This window comes from Solanum stenotomum, chromosome 4 (genome assembly GCF_019186545.1).
Source record: "Solanum stenotomum isolate F172 chromosome 4, ASM1918654v1, whole genome shotgun sequence".
NCBI lineage: Eukaryota > Viridiplantae > Streptophyta > Magnoliopsida > Solanales > Solanaceae > Solanum > Solanum stenotomum.
In genome coordinates, this window is record NC_064285.1 from 27,535,927 (window position 1) to 27,557,079 (window position 21,153).

The 21,153-nt window shown below is 35.6% G+C and overlaps 1 protein-coding gene across 6 annotated transcripts in view; it reads left to right on the plus strand.

The window, feature by feature from the left end:
* The window catches only part of LOC125863070 (ABC transporter C family member 12-like), a 71,511-nt gene that overhangs the window by 25,215 nt on the left and 25,143 nt on the right, over positions 1-21,153 (plus strand). For all 6 annotated transcript variants that reach the window (XM_049543221.1, XM_049543218.1, XM_049543219.1 and 3 more), the window contains 6 exons: positions 3,230-3,304; positions 4,200-4,307; positions 5,638-5,772; positions 11,310-11,416; positions 11,502-11,595; positions 12,061-12,228. In XM_049543221.1, the coding sequence (XP_049399178.1) occupies positions 3,230-3,304; positions 4,200-4,307; positions 5,638-5,772; positions 11,310-11,416; positions 11,502-11,595; positions 12,061-12,228 (687 nt within the window). The remainder of the gene's footprint in view (positions 1-3,229; positions 3,305-4,199; positions 4,308-5,637; positions 5,773-11,309; positions 11,417-11,501; positions 11,596-12,060; positions 12,229-21,153) is intronic.

Consider the following 21,153-nt stretch of genomic DNA (forward strand, 5'->3'; position numbering starts at 1 on the left):
AGTTTCAGCTTACCGAGGACATGACCCTAGATAAGAGGGTGTGGAGGATGCACATTAGGATAAAAGGTTAGAAGGTAGCAGTTTGTTGTCTTGTTATCCGTCTATACTAGTAGTTGTAGTATTCCCTTGGTAGTTTCTTGTTCTTAAATTTCTGTTATTATTTGTTGTTTGTTGTATTTCAACTATCACATTATTTTGTTGTAGTTAGTGTCCAGTTACTATTTGCTGTTATTGTTACTATCTTCTATTTCCTCTGCACCTGTTGCTTATTTTTTCGACTGCTTTGGACAATTCTTCTTGAGCTGAGGGTCTATCTTTTTGAGAAAAGGTAACTTGTATTATAAACAAAGGAATACTCAGGACGTATTCCAGTAATAGTTACAATCAGAAATACAAAAGTGTTGTTGTTTTCCTATGACCTCATAAAGTATTCTGAGATACTAGGGATATCATAAGGATTGTCACGCCCCGAAGCTACCCCAGGACGCGGACACGGGACCTAGGATCACGAGTGACCCAAGCTAACCCTGTTGGCATATCATAAGCATACTAAATAAACTGAAGTAAAGAAATACTGTGTGGAAGCTAAATCATAAGCTATGCTGAAAATGATGGGGAATACCCATAATCTATCTGAATATATAAAGACTGAGAGTTTAACAACAACTGAAAAGTCAAACTCAAATGCTAAAGCTGAAAGTAACTATGTTTGAAAATAGTCTCTAACTAACTAGAAATGCTGGGACATGCCCCAACTAAATCTAACAAAACTGAAACTAAGACTAAAAGCAAAAGAAACATGTCTGTCGTCCTCGGAGAATGATGACTCACCACTGATGCTGCTGAGCTGAAGATCGGGAACCGATCTATGCATGATCTGGAAGCTGAGGACCTGAACCTACATCACGAGAAGATGTAGTGCAGAGTATGCGTCAGTACTTGAAGGGTACTGAGCATGCAGGATAGAATAAAGCTGAACAATAAACATAACTGAACCAAAGCAATATATCTGAGCAATGATAAGAGATAAGCATGATGCTATACTGAGAATACTGAACATGAACTAACTAAATGCAATGACCAAGTTTATAACATGCTCAGACTGAAATCGGACTGTAACTGATAACATAGTCAATGCAATAGAATCTGACTGTAAGGGAGCTACAAATAATCGACATAAAACCATATGAACTAAAATGTGGAGTATGATGTATACGCCCATCGAGGGGACTCAATCTACCCTGCCAGAGGTATAGAGGCATGACTGGCGTGATCAGTAAATTGATGCCCACAGAGGGGACTTACAACCTACAGTGCACGTAGTTCTGGGACTTGAGGGTGACTGACCCTAGTCCACTCGGTATTAAGCTACTCCCAATTGATTATGTAATTAACAATTTATGACTGAATTTCCGTAATACTGGATAGCTCAAAATACTGACATGCTAACTGAAAATGCAACATTGATGTACTGATAATGAAACATTCAAATCTGAGGCATGTATATATGAAAATATCTGACCTAGCATGTGTAATTCATGAACTAAAAAAACTACATAGCCAGGGTTCTGAATTTATGAAAGAACCTACGCAAAACAATATTAATATCATGATAATTTGATTAGGAACATTAAAGTAATTAATTCGCAGTAATCTGCTGAAATTCTAGAAACCCTAGGTCTAGATAATATTAAGGGAATCAAGAATCTGACTGAATTCTAGGGACCTAATGGGCGAAAGGAGCCCACTAGTGAAATCCCACATACCTGGTGACGAAATTCACGGAGAAATCTTTCGATTTCGGGGCTGGAACTGATGAAAACTCGCTTCGTTCTTGAACTAGGGCTGCTCGACTTCCTCCTCTATTTTGCTCTAAGTTGGATGAAATTTTGGTGAATAATTGATTAGGTTAGGTTCTAATTAGTTTACTAGGCTTAAACTGACCAAAACGACGTAGTTTAGGGGTTCAATGCATAGGGAAAAGACCAAATGAGACTTAAAAGTTGTCGGTGCCACTGACGGACCAGAACGACGGACCGTGGGTGGACCGACGGTCCGTGCTGGTCAATCGTCGACGGGGTTCTGGGGCTTCGATCCACGGGCCAAGACCACGGGCCGTGGTCTGACCTACGGTCCGTGAGTCCGGCCGTGGGTTGACACTTAGCCGATTTTCTTGAGCTGATTCTGGGAAGGGCTGCAGGTGGTGCACCACGGACCACCAGGATGGACCGTGGGTCACCCTACAGTCCGTGGGTTGCACCTGCAACTTCTGGATATCTGCTGGTTGGTTTGTTTTCGGATACGGGGTGTTACAAGGATATTCATGTTTACACCAACCAAAAATAGAAAAGAGCTAAACAATTCAACTTCATGTTATCCATAGAGCAACTCTTGTTCTGAAAATATCTCTGATTCCTTTCCCACCAAATAGTCCACCAAAAGCAGGCTGGGACAATCTTCCATCTCTCCCTATGCCTTGACTGATTTCCATCCCGATTCCAACATTCCAAAGCTTCGGCATAGACCAACTGATGCCCCTTATATTGATGAAAATCTGCCAAAGTTTCACTGCTTCCTTCCTATGTAAAAAGAGGTGATTTATTGTCTCTGCTTCACATTCACAAAAAAACATCTGGAGCACAAATGGGGGCCCTTCTTCATACGGTTATTATGTGTGAGAACAACCTGTTTTGCTAAGAGCCAAGTAAAACATGCCACCTTGGTGGGCACCTTAACTTTCTAGATCATTTTCCATGGCCAGTAGCTTGGTTGAGTGTGTGTCCTTGGTGATTTTCTGTAAGATGATCCAACTGAGATCCACCGAGGATCTATTGGAAACAAGCTTTCTATCTTTGAGGTAGAGGTAAGGTTTGCGTACACTCTACCTTTCCTAGACTCCACTTAATGGGATTATACTGGGTATGTTGTTATTGTTGTTCATTGTTCTGGAAGGAAATATATATATATATATTCATTTGATATTCCCAACTCAACTATGTAGAAGCCAAACAACTTTTTTGATGCTTAGCATACAATCTTGAACTAAGTTATATTATCTAAATTATGTAACGGTGATCATGTGGTTTTCTTCTTGCTCACCACTGGATAATTCAGAACTTGAATATCTTGAATATTTGGGAATTCCATTAACTTTGCATACTTTAAGAATATTGTACAATCTAACTGCTTATGTATATGATTTCTCAATTGTATTTTTTACTTGATTCAGTCATTTGGAGTACTATGTGAAGCTCAGTACTTTCAAAATGTCATGCGTGTTGGTTTCAGGATGAGATCAACTCTGGTAATGTCTTTCTTAATTCTAAAGTGCATGTCCTATTCTTATTTTTGGATTTATCCTCCAGTCTCTTATGTTTTTAAATGATTCTATACACTTGAGCACACTGCCCACATGATTGATTTCAATGATATTTTTTTTACCTTATTCTTTGCTTCACTGCCAAGATAAATTATGGTATAACCAATTTCCTTTTTATTCCCTTCTTTTTTGTGTACGATTAAATTCCACATGTTGCAACAACAATGACAATATGGCTATGAACACCATGAAGACATCCTACGACACAAAATTATGCTCTTTGGTAAATGCAGAGTAAAAAAAGTAAAGCATAAACAAAACTTCAGTATACTTTGTTTGACAATCATAATTTTTGTGGAGACAAAAGATAAGCCAATTCACCTTCCACCTTTGGTGCAAACACATTACCCTAGTCAATGTACTTATTTTCCTGCTATTTTTGGCATCTTAAATGTTGTGTGATTATTAACTATGACAATTCTAGAAGCTGTTTCTTACTTCGAAAAAATTGCCTATAAAATATTAAGCTGTATATCATAATGGGATAGTTACCGATGTATACTATTCGGCCATCTAGTGTACCAAAAAAGGCCAAAGTATACTCTAAATATACACATGGTTGTATATGTTGTGTATATATATGTATAGGTTTGTATAAATATGTATAGGTATGTAAGATATGTATATATATATATGTATATGTATATTAGTATGAAGTATACACTACCTATACATTGTGTAGATATTTTGTAAACTTGATGGCCCAAAGATATTGAGCTGTATTTTTCTCTATCTTTTAGTTGTAGAGAGGATCACATCTAATCTGTTTTTGAAAGTGTTGTGGGTGAGTTTAATAAAAATCATATTTTCCTGCTTTAAGGTCGCAGCCATATTCCGCAAATCTGTAAGATTAACACTTGAAGACCGTAAGCAGTTTCCATCTGGAAAAATTACAAATATGATCACAACAGATGCTAATGCACTTCAGGTATGCATGGAACAAGAATCTCTTATGCCTCCATCCCTCCTTTCAATGTGTACAATGGTGCGACATGATAGAAAATTTAGTTAAGGCATGAAAGAAAGGTTCAGTTTACTAGTAATTAAGTGTGGGACCATATATTAGTGGTGCAAAATATGAATGACAGCAGAGATAAGTTCAGATTTACATATTCGACTAAATGTTCAATGTTGAAATTGAAACTAGTACACTCCCTTATATCCCATGTTATGTTATGCTTTCTATTTGGGAATATAACAAATATCCAACACATTTGAAGTACAAGCATTCTCTACAACTTTCACAAGTTTCAAGAATTGAAATTCATTTTGTTATTCAATATTTTAAATGATACTAGTCTCTGGGAACGTGCGTTGCACGTTTATCGCTTACTACTTTATAAAACTTATACATGATTGACTTTATGTTGGTAGCTATTTATCGCATATTATTTCAATTCATAAAATATGATATGGATAAGTACATACAATGCTTAATGGAGAAATAAGTTTCAGTTAAATATGTGGAAGATGAAATGCGGAAAGTTTGATCTATATCTTTAGCTTGGAATAAAGATAATATAGGAGGTGAAAAGGTTGTGTAAATAAATTCTATAATTCACCATTAATGTGATCCCACTTACCACCTAACTATGTTCTTTTTTGCAAATTAGATATTTACGGGTAAAATTGTAATACAACTTTGAAGTTTGGAGCTTCCCACTTTTAGCATTTTGTGATGATGATGATATGATGATACAGTTTTTTCTTTTCCAAATATTATTCACAACTATTCCAATATTGTTCCTTATGCAAGTCAAAGGTATATTCTTCGTCGCTGTAGAATAGGAGAGAAAATCTAATTTAATTCTTTATTTTTACAAAAACTTTATGAAAAAAAGAAGAGTAAGCTTGTGACACGTTTATTGAAAAAATCCCTTTGTTTAGTCTCAGCAACTAGTCAATGATCTGATGCTCACACATCCCAATATTTAACTTACTCTTATAATGATCTATGGCTATGTTATTATATTTTCCTTATGAAGAATCTATTAAAATGATATATTGGCTTTATTTAACATCCGTAATGATGGACTACAATATAAAACAGATGCCTCCAAATTGTTTATTAGCAATTAATGGAACCCAAGGCTTTTAGTTGAAGTCTTTGCTTCTGGGTATCTCGTGTAGGATCTTAGACAAGATTGTATGGCTACTATTTACATGCATTACAGATGACTAGAAAAAATTGTGGTTTTTTTATGGAGGTTAATCACTTTTTGTTGGATAAGGGCTAATATGATTCTTAATTTGTTCAGCAAGTATGCCAGCAGCTTCATGTTTTATGGTCAGCTCCATTTCGGATTGTCATTGCCATGGTTCTTCTTTACCAGCAACTAGGTCTGGCTTCACTTCTGGGTGCTCTTATGCTGGTATTGATGATCCCAATGCAGGTGGTCTATTCTTCCTCCAAGTTTGAGTTATAACTTGCCACTAGTAGCTTTATCATCTAATCTTTACTTAGAATGGCTTTTTTGCAGTGGAGTGCTTATTAAAACTATTTTCCTGTTGCAGTCTTGCCACTACATCTAACTGATTTCTCCAAACTTTAGTTCTCTGGGCAATTGTTAACCCAAACTAGCTTACAAGTTGCTACACCCATTGGTCGATATTATGCTTCTGCACTAGATCGAGTAACCACTCTCTGTTTCTTACTCTTCCAAGACACCAAATTACCTCCTACTATAACTCAATATGTAGATGTAGAATGTCTATCAAAAGGTGATCCTGCCCTATAAGCTTCTGTATATCCAGCAATCTGTAGATGTCCTCAATCCTTGGAAAGTACTCCTTTGCCTAGAGTGTACTTAACATGTTGCAGAATGCGGACTACTGCATCCCAATGACTATCACAGGTTGAATCCATAGACCGACTTTCAACACATTCAGGAGAAGAAATGTTTGGTCTAGTCACCGTGAGATAATTCAACTTACCAACCAACCATCTATACCTTCTGGGATAATTAAGTGGCTCCCCCCTTCCCGGAAGGAATTTAGCATTCAGATGTATAAGTGTGTCAATGGGTTTACATCATATCTCCTCCAGACTATCTAAGAAATACTTTCATTGTGAAATAGCAATACCTAATCTGGACTGAGCAGCCTCAATACTTAGAAAATACTCTAGTTTGTCAAGAAATTTTGTCTAAAGTTAGTGATACCATCTTGATCAATGTTGGTGATAACGATTTCGTGAACATTAAACCAAATAAATTCATAGATCTGGATCAGAATGTCGATAAAACACAATGATTAATTTCACTGAGTCATGCCAAACTTTTAAATTACCAGTTTCAACAAAGAAAAAACTTCTCAAACTAGGCTTGAGGAGACTGTTTGAGAAAGATTGATTGGGGCTATCGACATACAAGACTACTAGACTCTCCCCCCTCCAAACAAAACGTCTTCCTCAAGGTCACCATGGAGAAAAATATTCCCCGCAACTTTAGTTTTAGGGGGCGCATGAGAGTTTTTGTTGGGAGGTTTGATTGGGTTTTTATTGCCGGATGATGATGAACCTTATGGCGGTGTTAATTTTTGCTCAACACCAGTGGAAATAGAGATGATCTTCCATAGTTCACTTGTAAATTTCATAGTAATTATTTTTCCAGTTCTAATACCATGTGAGTAATAATGACCCGAGAGCTTAGTTACACGGACTCTTCACTATTGATGCCGCACCCGTCTCGGATTCTTCAAAAATACACTACTTTTGGCGAATCCGACATGCACTCGTTGGCATTTTTGAAGAGTCCGAGCAACATAGCCCGAGAGCATATATTATTAATATATGTTCTCTATTGTATAACCCTGTTTATACTTATATTCTAGTAATTCTACATTGTACATTATACACCTTTTCCATTATGGGACACTAAAGTCCACTAAAATACATTAGGGGTGGTGTGATTTTTGGTTAAAATTATGAAATTATTAAAAATGCAAAGATTAGTTATAAAGGGATTAGTAATGGAGAGTTTAATTATGCAGGGTTTAGTTATTCCATCTTCACCCTGCATAAGATTATAAACAGATTCCCTCATGACTTATACATGTATTAGTTACGCGGGATTGTAAACCGGTAACCAAACACACACTTGGTATGTTGAATTATGTACACAACAACTAAATGTTACCAAACGTAGTATTAGTTATGTTGATTTTAATACATGAATATTTACTTCTTAACCAGAAACAACGACCAATAACTATCTAACAGTCGTGTTAAAGACATGCTATCTTTGAGAAAGTAGAAGAGGCTGGCGATAGAACTTGTTAAATTAGGTTTTAGGCCTAACTCACTAAAAGTTAGCTCATGAGGAGAGGTTTGTCCAAGCCTTATAAGGAGCCCACTCATCTCATTAACCACCAATGTGGGACTTTTGTCATTTATAACACCCCACCTCACCCCAGTGGTTATCATCTGATGCGTGAGCAATTTGATTTTTGGGGGCCCAACATTGGGTGAGAGGGTCCCTGCTCTGATACCATGAGAAATTAGAAGAAGAAAAGAAGAGATATGGGGAACTTGAATTGATTATAAGCTAGTGAGAAAGGCATGATATGATGGTGACAGAGATGATAACTTAAATAAGCATAAATGGAAGTTTGATTGGCAGTAGTTCTAGTACGTTTGCGAAGAGCAATGGGAAGATCATCTAATAAGTGCTCGACCGAAGCAGAAGACGTTGTTGGAGCAAGTAATGAGTCACCGGGATTGCTTTGTGTACCTGTATCAGAGTTAGAAATACTAATTGGGTTAGGAGGCTCAGAAGGAGGTTGGGGTCGTCGGGAATAGACCTTAAGAGTCGGAGGTGGAGCTAGGATTGGAATAATTGGAATTGGAAGGACTGATATGGCCTTTTGATTTAATACGGAGAAGTCTCGAAAAAAGTAACATCTGCAGAGATCAAGTATTTATTAGTAGAGGGATCAAAGCATTTGTAACCTTTTTGTAGACGAGAATACCTGAGAAAGACACATTTGAAAGCCTTGTGCTGAAGTTTATCTTTTCCAGGGGTAAGATTATGACAAAACAGGTGCAACCAAACGCACGTGGAGGAGGAGGAAACAAATTTTGGTCCAGATAGAGGACTGAGTGTGGACTTTGGTACTGCAAAAGAGATGAAGGCATGCGATTGATTAAATAACAAGCAATAATAATGGCATCACCCCAAAAACATAAAGGGACATGATTGTGAATGAGCAATGTCCGAGCTGTTTCAATTAGATGCCTGTTCTTTCGCTCATCAACTCCATTTTGTTGAGGAGTATGTGTGCAAGAAGACAAGTGTAATATGCCCTGGGATGACATAAAAGAAGAGAGAGAAGTAGAGAAGTATTCTCGGGCATTATCACTGATTAACTTCTTAATGGAAATACCAAATTGATTGTGAATTTCAGCACAAAATTTCTGAAAGATAGAGAATAACTCAGATCTATTCTTCATTAAAAATAACCATGTGCATTGAGAATAGTCATCAATAAAAGTACCAAAATAATGAAAGCCTAAGGAAGAACTGACACGACTTGGACCCCATATATCAGAATGAACAATTTCAAACATAGAGGTAGCCCTATTATTGATGCGCTTTGGGAAAGAGGCACAAGTATGTTTCCCAAGTTGACACGACTCACATTCTAACAAAGATAAACTAGATAAACAGGGGATCATCTTCTGCAATTTCAAGAGACTTGGATGACCCAATTGACTATGGAGCAATTCAGAAGAAACAGCGGCAGTGAAAGCAACATGTGGTGTTGGAATAGATAGCAGGTACAATCCTTGTGACTCATGTCCTTTTCCAATCATCTGTCCCGTACTCCGATCCTGCACAAAAACAGAATCATCAAGGAAGGTTATAGCACATTTCAGGTTTTTTTTGTCAATTTGCTAATGGAAATAAGATTATACAGGCATTTGCAAAAAGGACTGATTTTAAAGGTATAGAAGGTAGAGGGTGAGCTACACCTATCCCTTTTACAATAGTCTTTGATCCATTAGCCAAAGTAACAGTAGAGAAGGTAGAAGGGGTAGTAAGAGTAGAGAGAGTATTTTTGTTACCAGAAATATGGTCAGAAGCACCATAATCAAGAATCCATTGCCCCTGAGATGACGATTGTGCGACATAAGCAAAGGAGTTACCAGATTGTGCTGTGCAAGCAACCGATGAGGTTGATAATTGTTGCCTTGATGTTTGGTACTGAAGGTAGTCATTATAGTCTGCTCCAGTTAATGTGACTGATTGAGATGATCCATCCTTGGCATTAGGTATAGGTAGAATACCATCTCCATTATGAGTCATATTTGCTGTGTGTCGAGGACGATCTTTATTGTGTGGAGGCTTACCATGAAGAAGCCGACATTCTTCTCTTATATGCCCTCCCTTATTACAATGAGTACAATGTAAGAAGAAAAGTCGACATTCCTCTCGTATATGTCCTCCCTTATTACAATGAGTGCAATGTTTATTGTTCCTCCATTTTCCTTTCCTGTATCCACCTTGGAAATTGTTAGTTTGGACAGCCATGATAGATGCATCATAAGAATTTACCTCTGGTGGTGCAGATGTGATGCGTAGTAATCTTGCAATTACTTCTTCCAAGGTAGGAATAGATGGGCGAAAGGATTTGGTCACGAACTGAGGTTAGGTCTGCTCGCAACCCAATCAAAGCCAAGACCATAAAGAACCTGTCTCTTTGTGTCTCCTGCTCATTTAATTTGTCAGTAGAAGGCACAAGAGAATCAAATTTATCCTTTAAGGATTCTACCTGACCCAAATAAGTTGCCATGTCTTGTTGATTCTGTTGTAAATGAACAATATCTGACACAACTTTGAAAATGAGTTGTATATCATTTGTATACAAAGTTTTGGCTTTGTTCCACACTTTGCAACAAGTTTTACAAGACTGAAATAAATTTAACAACTTAGGATCAAGTGAATTCCACAGAAGACTACACAATTGTGCATCAATTTTAACCCAAGCAGGTCTATCAGTTGCTCCAATATTACTACTGTTTTTGAGCAAGTGATCTTCAAATCCTTGACCTATAAACCACAATTCTACAGAGGCTGCCAAGGAGGTGTAATTACCTCTACCATCTAACTTTACCGTAGTAATTACCAGTGATGGTGTAGAAGAAACAATTCACTTAAACAATCTGATTTGGAGTAATCTGATTATCAGTTTGGTTATGAGGCATTTTTATTTGTCACATGAGAGGTACTGATGAAGTAAGAAAGTAAGCGTCTTCAACAGATATGGAGAAACAAAGAAGTAGACAACCAAATGTAAGAAAGAAATTAAACAGACTTTAAATGACCTGGAGAAAGAGAGAAGAAAGAGGGAGGTGAGAATGAAGTGAATCTGATATGATTGATTTAACAGCTATTGATCGATCCCTCCCTTTTCTTTTTTTTTCAGTTTTTGTTACTGCAGAGAACATTCAGAGAGAGAGGGCTGAAAAAAAAGCCTTATGGCTCTGATACCATGTTAAATTAGGTTTTAGGCCTAACTCACACCCCAAAAGCTAGCTCATGAGGAAAGGTTTGTCCAAGCCTTATAAGGATCCCACTCATCTCATTAACCACCAATGTGGGACTTTTGTCATTCTTTAACAGAACTTTTACTTTTTTATTTTCATTTTTGGAACAGCTATAAATATATAAACCATAGGGTGTTTTTAATTGAGAATCATGCTTTTGTATGAGATACAATACTCTCTTTATGCATTTATGCAGGAAATTCCCTCTTCAATTAATAAATTTGATCACTTCATAAAAGAAGCCCACATTGCACTAATAAACTATAGATCTGAAGCTTCATTATTTTACTCAATCTTAGTCAATCAAACTGTTATCTTCCACAACACTATGCAATTTCCTTTTTCAACTGGTCTCTAAAACATGCGTTTATCCTTTTGGCGCAGACAATTATTGTTAGCTATATGCGAAAACTATCCAAAGAAGGATTGCAATATACTGACAAAAGGGTTGGTCTAACTAATGAAATACTTGCTGCAATGGATGTAGTGAAGTATGATGTTTTCTTTTTTCCTTCTGTTTCCCTTCCTTTTTCAGAAAATTTGAAAATGGGTTTGATTTTCTGCTGATTGATATAGATGTTACGCATGGGAGAAGAGCTTCCAATCTAAAGTCCAAGGATTGAGGAATGGTGAACTTTCTTGGTTCAGGAAAGCACAACTATTGGCAGCGGTATGTTATAACCCGCTTGTGCATAGAATCAAACTAAATTAGCCTCAAGAAAGTTCTTTTGTTTTGGAGTGACACCTCAGCATTTGGTTCCTTATATGCCTCATCTTTTCATTGAAACGATATGATCCAGTAATTGTCAAGGTTTTTCAGAAATCCTGATCTTTAAGAGAATTTTAACTTTCGAGAATTTTACGTAGAGTTTTTAATTAGACACTTCTGAAGCTATACAAACCAAACAACTGGAATAATCTAGTGGGTAAACATTGTGAAAATAGGACATGGTAGAGGAATAATGAACCGGGTTATCTTTTAGAGATGGAGAATTAGGTTTTGCATAATGATGGTTTGACATGTTCTCTACATGACCAGATAGGGGACCTTGACTCAAATGACTTTGCATATTTTGCTTGAGATGCGGATCATTCTTTTTCTCATTGTTTCTTTTCTTTCCTTCTCTATCAACAGTTCAACAATTTCATGCTGAACAGCATCCCCGTTCTCGTGACAGTGATTTCATTTGGAGGTTTCACTTTGCTTGGTGGAAATTTGACAGCTGCCAGAGCTTTTTCATCACTTTCTCTCTTCGCAATTCTGAGGTTCCCTTTGAACATGCTTCCAAACATAATAACTCAGGTTCTTTTTCTCAGCTCACTTGAATTGTCCTTTCTTATAAGTTAGCTGCGTGGAGTTCTTTCCTTTAATATAGTATTCTTCATATGTCTGCTTAATTCTGATGCTGTGTATACTTCAATCTCTCTCGTGAATCTCCCTAAACATCACTTCCTAGTTATTCCCTCTGTGCTTTGTCTACAGCAATTTACTAGCAGCAATTTTTTACTAACATTAACCACCGTGAGTAGAAGATTATGCAGAACAATACTTCTCTTTATTGAGGAATACTTTAGGTATATGGGCCTCAGTATCTCAGCATTCTACATGGAACTCATAAATCATCCAAAACTATTTCTTTGATATCAACGTCCTATAATAATAATGAGAAAGTTCTTGAGAATGTGTGCAAGTGTTTGTTGACAGACTTGCTATGTACTGTTGTGGACGTGGAAGACAAGATTACCAATTTTGTTTCCTTTTCAATTGGTTAAAATTACCAAATCTGGCACGACCCAGTCCAAGATTGTGACCGGTGCTAAGGGGGTAGAACCTCAAAGCAAGCCTTAACAGAAACTTACAGAAAATACTAATTCCTCTCCAAATATGGAAAGAAGTTTAATACTAGTCACACGTCTAAAAAACGAAAGAATACTCATGACTCAAGTAAAAGAAGTGACTATGGAGCGACTCTAAAAGTTCAAAAAAAGGTCCATAACAAGTCACTATGGATTTTCAACTCGTGAGCTCTAGTTAATGAAATCATCGCCAATGTCACCTGTGTTCTCTGTAAAAACATTTAGCGGGAGTTAGATGCTAGGTCAGTGAGTTATTACACTTTAACCACAACCATTTTAAGGGACAAGTCGGAAAATATGCTAGTATGATAATCAAAATCATGAAATAAATGCCCTTTTAGAAAAACTATAACAATAATCAATCTTGTTTGTTTCATGTAAGCAAAATCAACTTAACCATTTAGTAATAAATTCAGTAGACACTGTCATATCAAATCTTATATTGGGAGGTTTCCAAGAAAGAATCATGTAATCAGTGTGTGGCTTTTTACTTAAGATATGACTAATAACAGTGGACCTCTTATAAATGAGCAAATATCCATATCAGTAGGTCCCTACTTGAGGAGATCAGTAACAGTATGTTAGTTCTACCTTCCCACTAGTGAGGGCTATATGAGTAACTGTAAATACAAGGTGCACTAGGTCTAACAAACCCGCCGTTAGCTATGGAATCCATCAAGATCTATTCCCATTTATACTGTTTCTTTATGAACCGTAGGTACTTCTATGAAAGCATTTTCCAAAAATAGAACAGGCCATTTAATTCTTATCAAAATCACTAGTTTTGATATACGTGTGTTGCACATGAATATTAAATCATGTAGAACACTATTTTTAAAAATAATGTCAATATTATTAGGCGAAAAGACATGAAGTCTCCATTGAAGTTGTCTCGAATTTTTAAAAAGACACCTTAACTTTGTGGGTGTCCTATTTCCCCATTGAACAATTTAAGAGTGTTATAAATATCCCACTTTTCACCCAACCTCAATTGCAAGAAAAGAAGTGCAATCACGCACCAATTGTTGTTTGCCACGTATTAAATTCTTTTAATTTTTAATTTTTAGTTTCATTTTCATTTTCATTTTTTCTATTTTTATTAACTTTATTTTCATTTTTTTCTTCTTTCTTCTTCAACCTTCATTACTCAAATCCTTCGTTCTTTGCTGGAAATCCTCCAAAAGTAGCCGCCATTGTCGCCTTCAACGTGGCCTCCATGATGCTTCCCTGTTACAACACTGTTTCCGTCACTAAATCATCACTAAAAAAAATCAATTCAACTCTCAAGTTACTAAAGCAAGGTAATGGAGTTATATATTTAGGCCAAAAATAAGAATAAAAATGGAGTTTCATAGTACTATCTAATCAATTGAATAATGGAGTTCACATTTGTTTTTTTAAAAAAAAGGATAAAAGAAGAAAAAGAAACAAAGAAAAGCAAGAGACAAGAAAAAAAGTGATAAAAATGGATGAAGTAAATGGATCTTCTAAGTTGAAGAAGATGAAGAAAAGGTAATTGGGTTTATTTGGGTGAAGAAGATAATGGAAAAGAATGAATTCGTCAAAGAGAGCACCAACGTTGAGCTTGCTTTGGAAAAAAAAGTTGCAATCGATTTTAGGGCTACCAACGACTCTTTTCTCTTTAAATTTGGGGAAGATGATGTAAATTAATTAAATAATTAATAATAAAGAAATAAAACGACACGTGGCACTTTATAGCTGGTTAATGGCAGTGAAAGCACTGTCTCACGCGCCTCATGTGCGTGGTAACAACCCAGACGAGGAAATGGGTCAAAATGGCCCATTTACAAAGATATTAAATAGTTATGTGGGGTGATAGGACACTTTCAAAGTTAAGATATCTTTATGCAAATACGGGACAACTTTAGTTGTGACTTTATGCCTTTTCTCTATTATTAAATCAATAATTGAAGTAGACAATTATAAATTAAATAATAAAGCATAAGTTTCTATGAATAATGTAGGTAAACTTTCTTATGGTTACTAACGGTGTGCATACTGAAAGTTGTGAAATCAATATCCTAAAACATTTATAACTATTTATAATATAAAGCATTTATATAGTTAAGGTAATGTGACAGTTCTCTATGGCCTCCAATTACATTTGTTTTTTTCTCCTTTTTTGACTTTTTTCTCCTTTTAAATCAATTGTGATGTGTAAAAATAAAAAAAAAGTCACTCTTAAAATTTCTTAATTACATCTCTTAAATAGACCTCCGCCTCTCTCCCTATAATTCATTGCTTAGTTATTGTTGTATTGTTGAAGTTCCTGCTTTTAATATAGTATAAATAAATAGAAATTATATATATATATATATATATAAAAGAGAACCTTAGTCCAGCCTACGTGACGCCACCACAAACCAGAATTCCCTTTTAATTTATTTACTAGTAAAATTATCTGCGCTTCGCGCAGAAATTTAATATTACGGAATTTATAAAATAATACTGCTAATCTATCGGTCATTAAAACTAAAACACCATATTATCTTACATACAAGATTATGTAGTAACAAACATTAATAATATAAAGGAAAATGAAAATTATATCTTATCATTTATCCTTAATAACATAAGCATAAATTAATGACTGTAAAAATACATACCAGGATTTGTAACATAAGCAATGGCATCAGTGAGCCACTCAACAGGAGCAAAGTACATAAATATTTAATTGTGAAGAAGAAGAAGAGGTTCAAAATTTTCGTTGTTTTAGAATGAGAGAAAATCACTCTATTTAGTGTGAACAATTTTTTATTATGGCTTATCGGAAAGGTTACAACTATTTGAAAAAGTTACAACCCTTCGAAAAGGTCACAACCTTTCAGAAAAGTCGCAACTTTTCATAGAAGTCACAACTCTTCATTAAAGTCGCAACTTATCATAAAAGTCACAACTTTTCATAAAAGTCACAAGTTTTCATAAAAGTCGCAACTCTTCAGAAAATTCGCAACTCTTCATTAAAGTCGCAACTTTTCATAAAAGTCGCAACATTTCATAAATGTCAAAACTTTTCATGAAAGGGAATGCTAGTTTTGGAAATAAATAAATTAAAAGGGATTTCTTGTTTGTGGTAGCGCCACGTAGGCGGGCCTAAGGTTCTTTTTTATATATATATATATGATATGATATGATATATGATATATGATTCCCAAAACTAGCCTTCCCTTTTCATGAAAAGTTGTGACATTTATGAAAAGTTGCGACTTTTATAAAAGTTGTGACATTTATGAAAAATTGTGACTTTTATGAAAAGTTGTGACATTTATGAAAAATTGTGACTTTTATAAAAGTTGTGACATTTATGAAAAATTGTGACTTTTATAAAAGTTGTGACATTTATGAAAAGTTGTGACTTTTATAAAAGTTGTGACATTTATGAAAAATTGTGACTTTTATGAAAAGTTGCGATTTTAATGAAGAGTTTCGACTTTTATGAAAAGTTGTGACTTTTATGAAAAGTTGCGACTTTAATGAAGAGTTGCGACTTTTGTGAAGAGTTGCGACTTTTATGAAAGGTTGTGACCTTTCCGAAGGGTTGCAACTTCTCCAAATAGTTGTAACCTTTTCGATAAGGCATAATAAACATTTGTTCACGCTACCTTTTGTTGTCTATAAATAGAGGGATTTCCTCTCATTTTTAAACAACGAAAATTTTGAACCTCTTCTTCTTCTTCACAATTAAATATCTGTGTACTTTGCTCTTGTTGAGTGACTCACTGACACCATTGCTTATGTTACAGATCCTGGTATGCATTTTTAGAGTCATTAATTTATACTTATGTTATTAAGGATACATGATAAGATGTAATAATTTTCATTTTCCTTTACATTATTAATGTTTGTTACTACGTAATCTTGTATGTAAGATAATATAATGTTTTAGTTCTAATGATTGATAGACTTTAAGTATTATTTTATAAATTGCCGCACGAAGTGCGGGTAATTTTACTAGTATAAATATAAATTATAAAAGATACACTAAATTGAGTGTTTTAAGTTGGAGTATTATAATCATTTAACATTCAAGTTTGGGGGTGTTTCAATTTCATTGAACTTTTAACTCACTCAACACCTACAAATCACACTTGAATTTTTTAAGAATAGAAAACTGAGAAAATTCGTAGTTTATAAATGTGAGGAAACCCTTTAATTTATAGCCAACAAAGGGTAGTATGAACAAATGCTTATTGCGCCTTATCAGAAAAATCACAACCCTTTAGAAAAGTCATAATCCTTTCGAAATGTCACAACTCAGCAGAAAAATCACAACTCTTTGAAAAGGTCCAACCCTTTGGAAAAGTCACAACTCACAACCCTTCCATGTAAAAAGGTGTCTGATTTTAATGTAATATAATATAAATAAATAAGTACAAAATGTAATATAATATATGTACTAAATTGGGGGTTTTAAGAAAAAAATAGAAAACTTAGAAAATTCGTATTTTAAAAATATGAGAGAACCCTGTATATATAGCGCTAACAAAGAATAATATGAACATGTGCTTATTATGCCTTATTAGAAAAGTCACCAATCCATTAGAAAGATCATAATGCATCGAAAAAGTCACAACTCTGTGAAAAGTCACAATCCTTTGGAAAGTCACAACCCTTCAATATGAAAGGGTGTCTTCTTTTAATATAATATAATATAATATAAATGATAAATAAATAAATATAATATGAAATATAGAAGATGTACTGAATTGGATGTTTTCAGCACAGGAAAAATAGAAAACTTATAAAATTCGTAGTTTAAAAATGTGAGGGAACCCTTTTATTTATAGCCAACAAACAGTAGAATGAACATGTGCTTATTATTCCTTATTAGAAAAGTCAACCCTTTGAAAAGGTCACAACTCATCGAAACAATCACAACTCTTTGGAAAAGTTATAACCCTGTTCACAACTCATTGGAAAAGTCATAACCCTTCAATGTGAAAAATTGTCTTCTTTAAATATAATATATATATATATATATATATATAAAACTTAATAACGAATAATTAAATAAATATAACATGAAATATAGAAGTTGTACTAAATTTAGTGTATTATGAAGAAGAATAGAAAACTTAGAAAATTTGTAGTTTAGAAATGTGAGAGGATCCCTCTATTTATAACCAACAAAGGGTAGGATGAATAGGTGCTTTGTGTTCCTTATCAAAACAGTCAACATTTTAGAAAGATCACAACTTTTTGAAAAGTCACAACCTTTTGAAAAAGTCAAACTCTTTGGAAAAGTCACGACCCTTCATAAAAGGCACACTTTTTGGAAAAGTCACAACTCTTTGGAAAAGTCACAACTCTTACGAAAAGTCACAACCTTCAGAATAGTCACAACTCTTTGAAAAAATTACAATCCTTCGTAAAAGTCACAAAAGGTGTCTGTTTTTAATATATTTTATAATATAAATAAATATAGTATGAGATATAGAATATGTACTAAATTTGGTGTTTTAAGAAGAAAAAAAATAAAAAACTTAGAAAAATCGTAGTTTAAAAATGTGATAGAACCCTTCTATTTATAGCCAACAACGGTAGTATCAATAAATACTTATTGTGCCTTATTGAAAAAGACACATGTCACGACCCGACTTCTCGAGTCATGATGGCACCTACTAACCCACCAGTAGGTAAGCCAACCCGTACCCAAAACGACAAGTAGTGAGTACAAGGGTAGAACTAAACAAAAAATAGCACTAACAATAAGAAAAGACGAAAACAGAAGCAAACCAAAACTATATACAATGGAAACCAAAATTGGTTGACCAAATCGGACACGGATCCCACACCCACAACCATGTCGTGTCGACACGGGTGCGGACCAAAAGTGAAGAGTCCGAGCAACTTAGATGAAATCTAAAATTTAAGCTTCAATCAGAGAAAGGGAAGCAGCTATAAGGAGAAATTCACCTCAAACTGAGGTTCCTCAACGCTCTCCAATCACTCTACCACATAGCCACCCTTCCAACGAACACACAAGACTTTGAATCGCCAAAATTAGAGTTCAGACGGAGGAGAAATCGCCAAATCACTCTCTAAAGTCATGGCTGGTCGCGACCTTGGCTTTAATAAATAGGCCATACAGCTGGCCCTCGCGAACGCACGTGCCAGGCCAGCTGCGCACCGCGAACGTAACAGCTTTGGCGTGAATGCGCAGGCCAGGCTGCTGCCCCGAATCCGGCTCCAATGGAGCGAATGCGCCTGCCAAGGTGCCAGCCCTCTGCGAATGCGGCCCTAGGCGCGCGAACGCGAGGCATGCCTCAGTTGAGAGCACTTCAGCTGATGTGCTAAGGCACCAAAACTCCGATGGGGTGCTCAGGATTCGTTCGGAACCCTGTGCGTGCAAACGAACTATGCTACCCCATCAATTTTGACATTCCAGACTCAACAGAACCATCAAAACTTCCATCCGAGGTCGTTTAGATGAAAAGTAGGTTCCATACCCAAGTTCTGTTTTAAACCAAACTCCACAAGGGGGCTCAGAATTAGTACAGAAGTTTCAAGATTAAACGAATGGTCGTTTTATGTCAAACTCAACATTCCGAAACTAATTGCGCTGACGGAATTCTCATCCAAGCTCATTTACTCAGAATGTAGGCCTCAACTTGAAAGTTAAAACACCTAATCGCATAGACTCGCACTGAAAGTCTCGGGAGTCGTGCCAACTATCCTACTAGCCTAAAATAACCGAACGACCAGGTGATAATCATATCTCAATTAACCAAAAACATATCTTAGACAAATTAGAACATCTCAAATAATCATTTCAATACCATATCAACTAAACGACTTGTCCCACATGCAAATTCAAGATATTCGGTTACATATTCACTTTATAAACCATGTGTATACCATGAAAGTTATAAAACACAAATTGTGGTAAGATAACCACTCAGAATACTCGTGTTGAAGTACCAAACTTGTCACTCAAACAATCCATAAGACGTCCTTCAATCAATCTATAATTATTCGTATCAATCTCGAGTTAATTTCCTGGTTAAGGCTAATTCACAAAATAAAAATAAAAGATTATTCAACCGCTTTTGGACTTCCTGTTTTCTCATCAAGTTGATGAATTATATGTATCCATGCCATGAGTAATTTAATTGGTGCAAAATCTACGAACTTCGACTAATTTATCCACCTTATTTCATCTAATTTTGTATCAAGAACTACACCTCACTGCCCAAACTCTTGCCTTTGGTAATTAGATATCAGCACCCAAAGTGAATTTCCTAGACTACGATTCATGAGAAAGCAATTGAACTAAACAAAACAAAATTACCTCTAACCCATAGAAAACTCCGACAAATCCCTTTCTTGTTTGCGTTTTGCCCCCTTTCTTTTTCACATTTCTTTTCTTCCTCTCTTTATTCAATTTGATTTCTTTCTCCTTGGTTGTTGTACACATTAAAGTTTCCTATTCCTAATCCCTCTCTCTATTTATTTTTTTAAAACTGCCAGGTTGCCCATTGTTTCTTGCTTTAGCCCAAATATATATTTTTCCCTTCTCGGTCTTATTTTAAAAGAAAGAATTTAATTCTTGCTACTTTTAAATGACATATTGTCACAATACGATCTCTCACGTCATGTTGACACCTATTATGTCCCACCAGTAAGTAAGCCTAACCCATAGCCCGAATCTAGAAGCAATGGGCTATCACGTGGAAGAACAGATTAAGGAAGTAGGGAACAATAACAACGAGAAGAATAAAAATATATATATACATAACAAGACAATCCCAAGACCTCACATCAGTCGGTAGTTGAGCTTCGGACCAAAATAAGAGTACAAGGCTTTACAAATACTATAACTGCAGAACTATCTCCAATCGGTGACTCCGAACGTTAAGAGTTCACCCCAGTCTCTGAATCCCAAAAGTTGCTCTGAACAAGATCCAAATCAACGACGATAACTCGTACTATGATCTGCAGGGTGCAAAAATGTAATTTGAGTAACAATAAGTGGTACTTAGTAGCTAAGTTGCTCGGACTCTTTAAAAATGTTGTCGACTGTGTGTTGGATCCTTCAAAAGTAGTGCATTTTTGGAGGATCCGACACGGGTGTGGTAACAAATTTGGAGAGTCCGAGCAACTTAGCTCAGTAGGCATAAGCAGACTGAGCTCCAAAGACAACAAATAAAAACAAGTAAATAAGGAAAGTACAACACATGTATCTAATGATGATATATAACATGATAATACAAGTAACAAGAACGAAGAAATATAATACACTATGTAAGAAACCGAGTCAAAGGAACATACCTAGAGTCGTAAGCCCAACAATCTAATCACAATAAGATCCTACCATAGAAGTCAACTTACCAAGGGAAGACCCACGGTA